The 14,868-nt window shown below is 42.5% G+C and overlaps 1 protein-coding gene across 1 annotated transcript in view; it reads left to right on the forward strand.

Annotated features, from left to right (window-relative positions):
* Window positions 1-14,868, forward strand: part of CFAP43 (cilia and flagella associated protein 43) — a 92,591-nt gene that overhangs the window by 61,752 nt on the left and 15,971 nt on the right. Inside the window, exons 25-29 of the mRNA XM_074999213.1 lie at window positions 534-740; window positions 2,305-2,394; window positions 11,739-11,816; window positions 13,295-13,420; window positions 14,695-14,814. Of these exons, the coding sequence (XP_074855314.1) occupies window positions 534-740; window positions 2,305-2,394; window positions 11,739-11,816; window positions 13,295-13,420; window positions 14,695-14,814 (621 nt within the window). The remainder of the gene's footprint in view (window positions 1-533; window positions 741-2,304; window positions 2,395-11,738; window positions 11,817-13,294; window positions 13,421-14,694; window positions 14,815-14,868) is intronic.

Here is a 14,868-nt window from a genome sequence, read left to right on the forward strand (position 1 = left end):
CACTAATTTCACTGCTACTTTATGTGCATAAATGTGAACTGTATAATGCTGTTCCATTCAGAAGCAATTTTAAATGTGCAGACTACAGCACTCAAAAACAGGAAATGAAATTGCCCATACAACCTAAACTCTGTCACTTTGTTTTTATGCCTTATCAGAGTCTCCAATCAGATTAACAGGTTAGGAACCCAATGTCTGCCTAATTTTTTACCTATTTTTGACAGGGCAAAATTTACAACAATGGTCTGGCGTAGTGAAAAGGAGGTGTCAGAAAAGGATTGGAATAGTTCTAAGAACTACGAAGAATTAAGTTTTAGCTCTGCCTGCAAGTTTTCCCATCTCAGCTAGCATTCACATGCTTCATAAAGCTAGAATTTTGCATTTAGGGTTATTATGAAGGAGGTGTGGTAGTTTTCACAAAAAGGTAGACACAGACACACTTGGCTTCCTTTCTTCTGACTAGTTGGTGAATGGTAACCAGTCAAAAAGGATGTGACTTTGCACTGTTGCCATTTGCTTGTGTGGTGTTTCAGGATATCATTTATAAAGTGAAAACTGCCTTTAATAAGGAGTTTGACACCATTGCTCGACAAAAGGAGCAGGAGATTGCACGAGTAAAGGAAAGGAACCTGAGGATCCAAGAAATTGTGGAACAGCTCGAGCTCCAGGAGGAGATCTGGGAGCCAGCTCTGACAGATGATGAGATCCCAGAGCGAGCTCTCACTGTCCAGGATTCAGAGGTATTTGAAAAATAAATTGCTCCCTTTTATCCATTTGCCTAAACTTAATTCTCTTGTTCTCCATCCTTTTAAGCCATTATGTTAGTATAAAGAAAGCAGCCATAAAACTAACATGTCTATGTGAACATTCACCCTTTTTTTGTACTCTGCATTACCAGGTTTGGGAGGTAGATTCTGAATCATTCTCTCTGTAGAAGTGAAAAGAAATTTGTAAAAATCTCTGAAGTTAAATTTAGTGCTTGTAAAAGTGCTAGACTAACATCTCTGGAAAAGAAAGCTGTCTGGTTATCTTTAGAAGCTGTAGACCATGATGCAGAGAGGAGAATCATAGTTACTCTGCCTGGACAGCATGCATCAACCTGACATTGGGGGAACACCTCTATGGCAGAGAGCACGGTTTAGTTTCTCTGTTCATCTCAGAGTCCCATGCAGTAGTTGTCCATAAAGGTGATAATTATGAAGTGAATAGCTAGCCACGAGAAACTGGACTGAGATCTCTACTTTGTTTCACATATGTCGCTGAACAGTCATCAGATGGTAGCGATTCTGTTGCTCTTCACCAACGATGAATTATAATGGGATGTAGAGTGAATGTCTCTTGCCTTGTTTCACACTTTTGTTTTTTCAACATGATATCACCATAAGCAGTCATCTGCCTTCTCCGAAGTATCTGAATGTATCCCAAGTAGGCAGTTTTTGCAGGTTTGTGCCAGAGCATAGATAGCATAGTACCTCTTAATTCAGTTAGAGAGTTATGAATCATCACAGAATTCCTGGCACATCCTGAGCTGTTTATCTGACCTACCCTTTCTCTCTCTGTCTTTTCTCCCAAAATGAAATTTGGTTGCAGGATTTCAGGTTCATGCATTTTTCTACATCACATCAGTCCTGGAAACGTGCTTACCATCACTTTATTTTGTGCAATGTACATACTAGAGGCAGTATTTTTGCCAAATGTAGAATGGACTTAGAATGTCCATGGCTTCTAGATCTAGGATAGAAGTTGAGCCTTTAAATGTTTGACGTAAGTACTGCACTTTAACTGGAGGCACAGTTGTACAAAACCTTGAAGATGAGCATGCAGGACGCTTGAATCTGTATCTCATAAAGGAGTCAATCAAGAGTCACAAGAAAGAGAATAATTTCATCTGAGGTTTTACTCACATAAGCTCATGATGTAATACATTTGTTAACTTCTAAGGTGCCACGAGACTGCTTGTTATTTGTTTAGCTAGATTAGTTAGATGAGGGAGATGTTCCATTCCCCTCCATTCTAATACCAGAAAACCCAGATTTATAACACACAAAACAAAACCTAAAGGAGAAAAAAATGGGAAGAGCTTATGTTTTTTATTAGTTTACAGGATGGCTTTTGGACTATGTGCTGAGAAATCTGTACAGTATATTCACAAGAGAGTGAACATTTTGAGAAATATTACATTAGAGCAGCAATATGAAGAAACAAGCATGCTAGTCCATATTATTACGTTTTTCTAAAAATTGTCAGTTCAGTGAAAGAACCTACCCAGAGGAAAACCCTACCTTAGTCTCTTTGTCTTCACAGATTAAAGTTGAAAAGTACCTTACCCCAGAGCAGAGAGCGAAAGCAGAGATGATGGCTAAGATTGAAATGGAAAGACGTCTTGCTGCTCAGGTACTTTTATTAAAGTATTATTTTTCTTGCTAAATATTCTGTTATCTTTGATTTTGTTTAAGCATTTTTATATTGGTATATTCCACTTAGCACTGGGGAGTTGGGCAATTATAGTTAAATATATTACAGTCCGTTTCCTGCGCCATCCTTTATAGACAGAACTAAATAAAGATCTTATGGAGAAAAAAAGTGTTTAAGTTTTATTTTTAAAAAATAGTGTTGGTTGAAAGTGCTAGCTTGATAGATCTTAAGGCTGGATAGCTTTCTAACAGATAGGCTGTAAAAGCCTGTATCTGTGGCAGCCTTAAAGAAAGATCTGGCTGCAGAATAGGTATAACATAGGCAGTGACAAAGGAACCGTCCCTCTCACTAACCTGCCAACACCTTGACCACCTAATAAGATTAAGTCTTCTTCATTGAGGTGCTCATGTTCATTCCACGTTATGTGTGTCCAGGCTGCATGCACTGTTGCTGGACTGGTATCTGTTAGGCTGGTTCTAGTGCCTGCTAGTGCTGTGCACTCACATATGGTGCAAGGGGACCAGCCAGCCTTGCACCTTTTCAATTCCTTCTTGCCAGCTAACTCCAACAAATGGGCAGGAGGGTGAGTTGTGGGCATGAGCAACACATCTTGAAGAACAATAGTTATGGAAAGGTCAGTAGCCATTTCTTTTCTTCTCTGAGTCATCATCGTGATCATCAATAACCATGGGCTCAGCGCCCATTGGTGTCTCATGCCTCTCTCACTATTTCCTTCCATCTTTCCCTGTCCTGTGCCTGCTCATATCTGTTCCATGTTGGGTAAATCACAGAATCACAGGCCTGGAAGGGACCTCAGGAGGTCATCTAGTCCAGCCCCCTGCTTCAAGCAGGATCAACCCCCACTAAGTCATCCCAGCCAGGACCTTGTCCAGCCGGGACTTAAAAACCTCAAGGGATGGAGAATCCACCACCTCTCCAGGCAACGCATTCCAGTGCTTCACCACCTGCCTGGTGAAGTAGTTTTTCCTAATATCTAACCTACACCTTTCCCTCTTCAACTTCTGACCACTGCTCCTTGTTCTGCCATCTGACACCACTGAGAACAGTTTCTCACCCTCCTTTTTAGAGCTCCCCTTCAGGAAGTTGAAGTCTGCTATTAAATCATAAGAACATAAGAACATAAGAACATAAGAATGGCCATACTGGGTCAGACCAAAGGTCCATCAAGCCCAGCATCCCATCTGTCGACGGTGGCCAATGCCAGGCGCCCCAGAGAAGGAGAACAGAAGACAAGTGATTTATCTCCTGCCATCCATCTCCTGCCCTTGTTATGAAGGCTAGGGCACCATACTTTATCCCTGGCTAATAGCCATTTATGGACCTGACCTGCAAAAATTTATCAAGCTCTTTTTTAAACCCTAATAGAGTCCTGGCCTTCACAGCCGCCTCGGGCAAGGAGTTCCACAGGTTGACTGTGCGCTGTGTGAAGAAAAATTTCCTTTTATTAGTTTTGAACCCACTACCCATCAATTTCATTTGGTGTCCCCTAGTTCTTGTATTATGGGAAAAGGTAAATAATTTTTCTATATTCACTTTCTCCACACCATTCATGATTTTATATACCTCTATCATATCGCCCCTCAATCGCCTCTTTTCCAAACTGAAAAGTCCCAGTCTCTCTAGCCTCTCCCCATATGGGACCCTTTCCAAGCCCCTAATCATCTTAGTCGCCCTTTTCTGAACCTTTTCTAATGCCAATATATCTTTTTTGAGGTGAGGAGACCACATCTGCACGCAGTACTCGAGATGTGGGCGTACCATAGTTTTATATAGGGGAAGTATGATATCTTTTGTCTTATTATCGATCCCTTTTTTAATAATTCCTAACATCCTATTTGCCTTACTAACTGCCGCTGCACACTGCGTGGATGTCTTCAGAGAACTATCCACTATAACTCCAAGATCCCTTTCCTGATCTGTCGTAGCTAAATTTGACCCCATCATGTAGTACGTGTAATTTGGGTTATTTTTTCCAACATGCATTACCTTACACTTACCCACATTAAATTTCATTTGCCATTTTGCTGCCCAATCACTCAGTTTGCTGAGATCTTTTTGTAGTTCTTCACAATCCCTTTTGGTTTTGACTGTCCTGAACAACTTGGTGTCATCTGCAAACTTTGCCACCTCACTGCTTACCTCATTTTCCAGATCATTGATGAACAAGTTGAACAGGATCGGTCCCAGGACTGAGCCCTGGGGAACACCACTAGTTACCCCCCTCCATTGTGAAAATTTACCATTTATTCCCACCCTTTGTTTTCTGTCTTTTAACCAATTCCCGATCCATGAAAGGACCTTTCCTCCTATCCCATGACCACCTAATTTACATAAAAGCCTTTGGTGTGGGACCGTGTCAAAGGCTTTCTGGAAGTCTAGGTATATTATGTCCACTGGGTGCCCCTTGTCCGCATGTTTATTAACCCCTTCAAAGAATTCTAATAGATTAGACAGACACGACTTCCCTCTGCAGAAACCATGCTGACTTTTGCCCAACAATTCGTGCTCTTCTATGTGCCTTGCAATTTTACTCTTTACTAGTGTTTCTACTAATTTGCCTGGTACTGATGTTAAACTTATCGGTCTATAATTGCCAGGATCTCCTCTAGAGCCTTTTTTAAATATTGGTGTTATATTGGCCGTCTTCCAGTCATTTGGTACCAAAGTGGATTTAAAGGATAGGTTACAAACCACTGTTAATAACTCCGCAATTTCACATTTGAGTTCTTTCAGAACCCTTGGGTGAATGCCATCTGGTCCTGGAGACTTGTTACTATTCAGCTTATCAATTAATTCCAAAACCTCCTCTAATGTCACTTCAATCTGAGTGAGTTCCTCAGATTTGTCGCCTAAAAAGGCTGGCTCAGATTTAGGAACCTCTGTAACATCTTCAGCCGTGAAGACTGAAGCAAAGAAATCATTTAATCGCTCCGCAATGGCACTGTCTTCCTTGATCGCTCCTTTTATATCTTTATCATCCAAGGGCCCCACTGCTTTTTTAGCAGGCTTCCTGCTTCTAATGTATTTAAAAAACATTTTACTATTGTTTTTTGAATTTTTGGCTAGCTGTTCCTCAAACTCTTTTTTGGCTTTTCTTACTACATTATGACAGTTAATTTGGGAGTGTTTATGTTCCTTTCTATTTTCCTCACTAGGATTTGACTTCCACTTTTTAAAAGCTGCCCTTTTCTCTCTCACTGCCTTTTTAACATGGCTGTTTAGCCATGGTGGTTCTTTGTTAGGTCTCTTACTGTGTTTTTTTATTTGGGGTATACATTTAAGTTGGGCCTCTAGTATGGTGTCTTTAAACAGTTTCCATGCAGCTTCCAGGGATTTTAGTTTAATTACTCTACCTTTTAGTTTCTGTTTAACTAGCTTCCTCATTTTAGTGTAATTCCCCTTTTTGAAATTAAATGCCAGAGTGTTTGACCGCTGCGGTGTTCTTCCCAACACAGGAATATTAAAAGTTATTATATTGTGGTCACTATTTCCAAGCGGTCCAGTAACAGTTACCTCTTGGACCAGATCCTGCGTTCCAGTCAAGACTAGATCGAGAATCGACTCTCCCCTTGTGGGTTCCTGTACTAGCTGCTCCAAGAAGCAGTCATTTAAGGCATCAAGAAATTTAATCTCTGAATCCCGTCCTGAGGTGACATGCACCCAATCAATATGGGGATAATTGAAATCTCCTATTATTACTGTGTTTTTTATTTTGATAGCCTCTCTAATCTCCCTCATCATTTCAGCATCACTATCACTGTCCTGGTTTGGTGGTCGGTAATATATTCCTAATGCCATATTCATATTAGAGGAATGAATTGTTATCCATAATGATTCTATGGAACATTTTGATTCCTTTAGGATTTTTACTTCATTTGATTCTATATTATCCTTCACATATAGTACCACTCCGCCACCCGCACGACCTGTTCTGTCTTTCCGATATAATTTATATCCCGGTATGATAGTGTCCCACTGATTGTCCTCATTCCACCATGTTTCTGAGATGCCTATTATGTCAACTTCCTCCTTTGATATGAGGTACTCCAGTTCACCCATCTTATTAGACAGACTCCTAGCATTAGTGTAAAAGCATGTTAGAAAACTACCACTATTTATATGTCCGCCTTTCACAGACGTGGTGGATTTTTTTATGCACGATTGTTTCACATCTGATCTTGCCCATATATTATTTCCCACGTTCCCTATCTGACTAACTTCTAGGGAATCCCTGTCTATGGAGCCTCGTGTAAGAGAAGTCTCCGTCCGATCCAGGTGCTCCCCCGCACCAATCGGCTTTCCCCCACCTCTTAGTTTAAAAACTGCTCTATGTCCTTTTTAATGTTTAATGCCAGCAGTCTGGATCCACCTTGATTTAGGTGGAGCCCATCCTTCCTGTATAGGCTCCCCCTACCCCAAAAGTGTCCCCAGTTCCTAATAAATCTAAACCCCTCTTCCCTACACCATCGTCTCATCCACGCATTGAGACTCTGAAGTTCTGCCTGTCTATCTGGCCCTGCGCGTGGAACTGGAAGCATTTCAGAGAATGCCACCAAAGATGTTCTGGATTTCAGTCTCCTTCCTAGTAACCTAAATTTGGCCTCCAGAACATCTCTTCTACCCTTCCCTATGTCATTGGTACCAACATGTACCACGACGACCGGCTCCTCCCCAGCACTGCCCATAAGTCTGTCTAGATGCCTCGAGAGATCCGCAACCTTCGCACCAGGCAGGCAAGTCACCATACGGTTCTCCCGGTCATCACAAACCCAACTATCTACATTTCTAATGATGGAATCCCCCACTACTAAAACCTGCTTCTTCCTAACAGCTGGCGCTCCCTCCCCCGGAGAAGTATCCTCGGCACGAGAGGATACAACATCACCCTCTGGAAGGAGGGTCCCAACTACGGGATGGTTTCCCTCTGCTCCCCTTGACTGCTCTCCTTCCCTGAGCCTTTCATCCTCCGTAACAGCCTCAGGACTGTCAGATTGGAGGTGGGACAGCCCTACTATGTCCCGGAAAGTCTCATCCACAAACACCTCTGCCTTCCTTAGCTCCTCCAGTTCAGCCACCCTGGCCTCCAAAGCACGCACTCGGTCTCTGAGGGCCAGGAGCTCCTTGCATCGAGCGCACACATACGCCACCCGCCCACAGGGTAGGTAGTCATACATACTGCACTCGACACAATAAACAGGATAGCCCCCACTCTGCTGCTGGGCTTCTGCCTCCATTTCCTACTCTAGTTATATACGAGGGTTAATTAAATGTTTCAGATAGAGGTTGTTATAAAGGATTTAGTTTAAGGGCAACAGAAGTAAGTCACTGGCTCCCTCCAAGCTCCCCCTCTCAACTCCCCTCTCCAAACTCCCTCCTGTTAGCACGCACCCTGTTTGCCAGCACCCGGTCGCAAAGCTCCCTGGTCGCTTACTAGCAGGGTTTAAGTGCTCAGCCTCCCTGATAGCTCCTCCCTCTGCCTACAGCTCAGCCAATCAGCACACGGTGTTTCAATTCAAACCTAATCAGCTTCCAACTGCCTGCCTGCCTGCCTGCCTGAGCACACGGCCTTTCAAACAAACAAACACACACTCAGCTCAGCACTCCAAACAAACAAACTCCAAACTCCAAACAAACACACAAGCCCAAAACCTCCAAATATAAGCAGCCACTTACCCCAAGGTGCTTTAGTTTGCTCCTTCCTTCTCCTCCTCCAGGAGAGCCTCTCCAAACTCCCTCCTGTTAGCACGCACCCTGTTTGCCAGCACCCGGTCGCAAAGCTCCCTGGTCGCTTACTAGCAGGGTTTAAGTGCTCAGCCTCCCTGATAGCTCCTCCCTCTGCCTACAGCTCAGCCAATCAGCACACGGTGTTTCAATTCAAACCTAATCAGCTTCCAACTGCCTGCCTGCCTGCCTGCCTGAGCACACGGCCTTTCAAACAAACAAACACACACTCAGCTCAGCACTCCAAACAAACAAACTCCAAACTCCAAACAAACACACAAGCCCAAAACCTCCAAATATAAGCAGCCACTTACCCCAAGGTGCTTTAGTTTGCTCCTTCCTTCTCCTCCTCCAGGAGAGCCTCTCCAAACTCCCTCCTGTTAGCACGCACCCTGTTTGCCAGCACCCGGTCGCAAAGCCTATCACCTTTAAGTCTTCTCTTCTGTAAACTAAACAAGCCCAAATCCCTCAGCCTATCCTCATAGGTCTTGTGCTCCAGATACTTAATCATTTTTGTTGCCCTTCACTGAACCTGCTCCAGCAAATCCACATCCTTTTTATACTGGGGGGCCCAAAACTGGACACAATATTCCAGATGTGGCCTCACCAGTGCCAAATAAAGAGGAATAACTACTTCTCTAGATCTGCTCGAAATGCTCCTCCTATGCACCCCAGTATGCCGTTAGCTTTCTTGGCTACAAGGGCACACTGTTTACTCATATCCAGCCTTTTATCCACCATAACCCATAGGTCCCTTTCTATTGTACTGCTGTTGAGCCAGTCGGTCCCCAGCCTGTAACAATGTTTGGGATTCTTCTGCCCCAGGTGCAGGACTCTACACTTCTCCTTATTGAACCGCATCAGATTTCTTTTGGCCCAGTCCTCCAATTTATCCAGGTCCCTCTGGATTCTCTCTCTACCCTCCAACGTATCTACCTCTCCCCCTAGTTTTGTGTCATCCGCAAACTTGCTGAGGGTGCAACCCAGTCCCTCATCCAGGTCATTAATAAAATGTTGAATAACACCGGCCCCAGAACTGAGCCTTGCGGCACTCCGCTTGAAACAGACCACCATCCAGATATTGAGCCATTGACCACTACCAGTTGGGCCTGACCATCAAGCCAGCTTTTTATCCAAGTGATATCCAAGGAGATGGGTTCAGAGTTCACGGACTTGTGGTTTGCAACGTTGCCCTATCAAGCCTGGCATCATTTCTAGATTGCTGGCTGATGGCATAGTGTGTAGAGAAGGTATGTACCGATGACCAGGTTGCTGCCATGCAAATGTCCTGGATTGGGCCTGAGTCAAAAAGACCATTTGAATGAAGCCTGAGCTTTCATCAGATGAGCAGTCAAGGTGGCAGGTGATGGGATGCAAATACAGGAAGTGAGCCAGGATTTAATTCTCTGGGCTGAAATTAGTAGGCCTGTCATCCTGGCTGCTACTGCCACAAACAGCTGTGTGGATTTAAAGAATGGTGTGTTTCTTTCTATGTAGAAGGACAGGGTGTGTCTAACATTCAGAATGTGAAGACACTGCTCCGCCATATTCCTATGCAGCTTTGGGATGAAAACTGGCAGGAAAATAGCTGGATTACTATGAAATTGCAAAAACTACCTTTTTGAGGAAAGCCGATTGGGGGCAAGTTGTAATTTGCCCTTAAAGAACACTATATAGGAATTCTAATATAAGACCCTCCTGGACCAGGCAATCACTACTAGCAATCCACTCTTCCATGATTGATATGACAAAGGGCACAATGACAGCAGCTCAAAGGGAAAGCCCATGAGTCTTGCAGCACCAGTTTTAGGTCCCACATGTGAAAGAGTTTACAAATGGAAAAGTGTCTCTAAACCCTTGAGGAACTAAATGGACATTTCATGTGAAAAAACTGATATACCATACACCAGAGGGTGGAAAGTGGAAAATTCTGCTAGGTGTCCCTCAGTCGATGAAATGGCTAGCCCCTGTTTTTTCAGCAGAATCAGATGCCTTAGCACAGACTGGAAGGGGTGAGAGGCCTTATTGAGATGACCACACAGAGTAATACTTCCACTTAGAAAGGTAAGTCTCTCTAGTAGATGACTTCCTACTAAGCAATATCTGGTGGACTTCCTCTGAACAGCCAGCTCTGCTGGGTTCAACTGTGAAGCTTCCATATAGCAGGTGAAGAGCCTTGTGGTTTGGGTAAAGCAATTGGCTATATTCTTGGGAGATCAGGTCTGGGAGGGAAGGGAATGGCATTGGGGTCAGTACTGACAGGTCTAATAACGTGCTGAACCAGGGCTGGTGTGGCCGCCTCAGGGCTATGAGACTTGCCTTTGCTCTGTCCCACTTTACTTTGAGTAAGGCATGGTTCTGGCAGCCATGGCAACTGTGTCCTTGTTATAGCCTTTCCTTCCTCCACAAGACTGCCGACTTCCTATGTAGATGTCTGGGGCAATGAGCCCTTGAATTCTGACAGGGAGTGGAAGACATTAGAGGTGTGCCTTCCTAGCAAAGTCTGCTGGTTAGAAGTGCAGAGCTGTAACCCCCCAGTGGGATAAATCTTTCCAGCAAACAGGTCGAGCTTCTTTAAATCCTTTGTTTTGGGTGCTGAACTGGTCTCTTTCATTGGCTGCTGCAAACGCAAGGGACCAGGAAGTGGGATGAGGCTATAGGTACCCTTTGGTAGCAGGACAGTACTTCTTCTCTGCTCTTTTTTGAAGCGGGGCAAGGGTGGGTGTAGAGAGGACAGGGTTTTCCATAGATACATAATGGACCCATAATAGTCTCACTTAGGGGCAAGGATACCTTCTAGAGGGCCACTGCGGCCCAGATGTCAATCAGGCTGTGGGAGGATTCCTTAAGCACCTCCACTTCCAGCGCCTGGTTCAAAGCTACCCTTTACAATATTTCTTGGTGACCTCTGAAGTCATCCTGAGGTATCAAGCTGCTCAACCCCAGTGGCTTCATTTGGGAAGCAGGAGGCTTGCACTGGCAGCAGGCCTTCTTTTCTGAACTGACCACACCATGTAGTCCCAAGTTGCGAGTATGGACACAGGGCTCAGTATTGAAGTCTGGGTTGGGTGCCACTGCTCAGTGTGACAGAGAACCCCATCTTTCAGACACCCCCTGAGTAGGAGGATCTTGAAGGTGGGCTCAGTACTGGGAGAAAACCCCAAAGATTCCTAAAAGTCATCTAGCATAGGCCACTGTCCACTGGGCCAAATGCTGGAGGGACATCATTACCAGGATCCACTGGACACTTCTCAGGAAATAAATCTCCACTGGAGATTTATTTCAGTATATACTGAACATGGAATGGAAATGAGTAAGCACTTGTAGAAGAAACTCCATTCTGAAAAAAAATGGGGTGGCCATTGTCATGATAGTTAATGGATATATGGGCATCTGTCCACCACAAATCAAACTGAGATTGCTAGATTATTTCACATGGGTCACCAAACAGCATTTCATTCAGTGGTGACATATCAGAGTCTCAGTGGTACTGTCAAGGTGAAAGCCTCCATCCCCTCTGCCTGAATCACTCAAGTACTCTGATCTGCAATATTTTCTTTTCATTTGTTATCTTTTTCCAGAACAGTGCAAGACAGCGTGCTCTTGATGACATGATGGGTGGGGTCCTAGAAGTCAAAAAGGAAGACATCTTGAAGCTAGTGAGTTGTTTTTTTTTCATGTTTTTAAAGTAACAGTTGTAGTGATTAGAACTGAATAAAACTCACCATTTTCAAATTCCAATTGGAATTTCCAAGACTTTAAAACAGATAGAAATGTTGAAAATTTGCCTTCCACACCACTCCTGAGAAAATGTTTTGTCAGAATAATTGTGTTGAAAGAGCTGAAAGAGTTGATATTTGTGTATAAATATGAATTTTCACTAGCAGTGCAAATATTTCTAAAGGAGTTAAGCAATGGATCAAGATAACCTGAAAGGTTGTGGAACTCTTATAACTGGAGCTATCTCAGGTGAGACTATGTCTTGCTAACAGGGCTGATTTAGGAATATTGAATCAAGCCTTCAACAGTGTAGGAGATAGGATGGGAAGATCAATTTGCTATAGTTCCTTTTGGCTATGTCTACACGACAAGAGCTATTTCAGGATACTGTGGTATCCCAAAATGGCTGTCCTGCATCTATGCAATGTGCCCGTTATTTTGAAATATTTTTCAAAAATAACAGGCATGCTATTTTGACATCCCTGTACACTCATCACCAGAGGAGTTAGGGATGCCTCAAAATAGCATTTTATTTCAACGTGTGGTGCCGTTTAGATAGCGCACATGCTGAAATAGCCTATTTTCAAAATTGACTCAAAATAAGCTATGCAATTTGTATAGTGCAAATTGCATAGCTTATTTCAAGTTTAGGCTGTTGTGTAGACATAGCCTTTGAAACCACGTAATTCTAGAAGACCCAGCATAAACAGTGACCATAGTTAAGTTAGTCTGTAGGCTTTATTTGCTTCAGAGGTGCTCTAGAGTAGCAAGTATATTGCTTTATATTATTTCTTTATTAGCCATTTCATAAATGAGTTTTAGCTTTGATCTTAGAAGAGGCTATCTTCAACAGAGGAAGCCTGATGCAATAATAAAAGAAAGTAAAATGGTGCTGCAGAGTGAAAAGGTAAAATAGATCCAAGTGCTCTGTCTAAAGTGGATGTGTTTCAGGAAATGAAAGCTCATTTTGACTTTGGAGTTAATTAAGGGATTTATAATGAAAAACTGATCTTTTAGCACTAATAGTAGTACTGAGCTTGCCATAAAACCTCAGTACTTTTGATTGTATCTGATGATATTTTCGTGAGAGAATGAAAGTGAAAATGGCCATCTTACACACACAACTATTGGTGCTGTCAGGATGTGTAGTTGGTGCTCCCTCCCATGCAGATGTTGTAGATTCAGCACTGCTCTTACTACAGGAAGTCAAGGAGCATAAAATAAAATTAGATCAGAGGGAGAGAGAAAAAAATCTTTGGGCCCCCAGTTTGTGTAGTTCTTCCATCTGCTACTAAGGTGAAACTCACCATACTCTTTGGGAGGTTGTTTACTGGTGCTGTAGGTTCTTTTCCTCAGGTGCTCCTTAATGGAAAATTGATGTTCCTCATGAATTGTATGGCTGTTTTGATATCTTCAGGAGATTCCCCCACCTTATTTTGTTACTAAAAGTGATGCCCTGTGGAATGAAGAAGAAAAGAAAATATTCAAGGAATATGAGAAAAAAGTTAAGGAGCTGAATGAAGAGAGGGAAAAGTACAGAAAGGTAAAATAAAATTAGAAAAGGAGTGATTTTGTTCAGTGTCCTTAAACACAGTTTCTGATCCTTCCTAGGAGTTATTGATATGACATCTTGGTTTCTTAAAGAGGGGAAGACAAGATTTATTTTAACAAAGTTAAAAATGCTAATCGGTGTTAAAAATTAACAAAGTTACCTGTGGCATTGTAGAAGTTCCAACTAGCATATTCCATGTCTGATGAAACTGATGTATTGCTTTCCATCACAAATGTACACAAATTTTCGGAGGTATTTTTGGAGTTCTATTAACCTGTATATGTATCTCAGATGCCCAGGACTCAAAATTTTTATCCTTCAAAATTTGGGAAATAGAACAGTCAGCTTTGCAACATCTTCACCCAAAATGTGTCACTTGTTGGCCTCTTTTTGCTGAAAGAGCCTTTCTTTTTCTACTGTCTTACAACATTGTCTCTGATACTTTTATTCAAGTACAACTTTTATATGATGGTGGAAATAAAGGGCTTCATCTTATGAAGTACTGCACAATCCAATCCCACTCATGCCTAGTTTAAACAAATCTGGGCTCTTTCTGCCTGTAATACTATCACTAAGGTAACTACTCCCCAGAATTTAGCTGAATTTGAGGATGCAAAATAGTACCTAGATAATTCTTTCTCAGCTCAGTACTGCTAACTGGAATAAAATTAATATTTGGGTAGTATTTTCAAGTGCCTAAATGACTTAGGCTTTTGAGTCCCATTTTGAAAAATCACTTAGGCTCCTCAATTTTGTTGCAATTCTATGCACAGTGCTATTTCATGTAATCTCTTTCTAAAAAAACCCCAAACATTTATAACCATTCTCTTCAAAGTTTTGATTTAAATGACTAGGTTTGGGTATGATTTTTAGCTCCCATTTCCTTGAACACGAGTTAGAGGAACTTAGTGCTTCACAAGTCAGTCCCTTTGATCATCCAATAATGTCAAACCAGACCAACCTAACTAAAAAAAAATTGTTTTTACCTGAGCAGAAGATAGTCAAGCTGGAATTCATGGCTTCAGAAGGGAATCATCTAATCATGTAAATCAATGAGCCATTGTCAATTTTTATTTTCTGCTTTCTGGATACCACATCATTATATTATATTCATTTATACCAGTGTGGCACTGTACAAACATAGGACACAAAGACAGTTCCTGCACGAAGTGCTCTCTAGCTGTGCACCTCTCCACCTGCTAACACATTTAAAAGCATGCACATTCTTGTAATCTCAATACTCTTCCTTCTCCTTCCCCATCCAGACACTAGAGACTGAACTGAAGAAACTTCAAACCTCCATTCAGGAAACAACACAAGCATTTGATGACACTGTGAGCAAGCTCTTTGAGCGGAAAGTTAAGTCAGAGATGGTCATATATCAGGTAAAGTAGAGACCTTGGATTTCTTATTTATGTGTCTAAGCCACAAGACTGCTG

Source organism: Carettochelys insculpta, chromosome 7 (assembly GCF_033958435.1).
Source record: "Carettochelys insculpta isolate YL-2023 chromosome 7, ASM3395843v1, whole genome shotgun sequence".
NCBI lineage: Eukaryota > Metazoa > Chordata > Testudines > Carettochelyidae > Carettochelys > Carettochelys insculpta.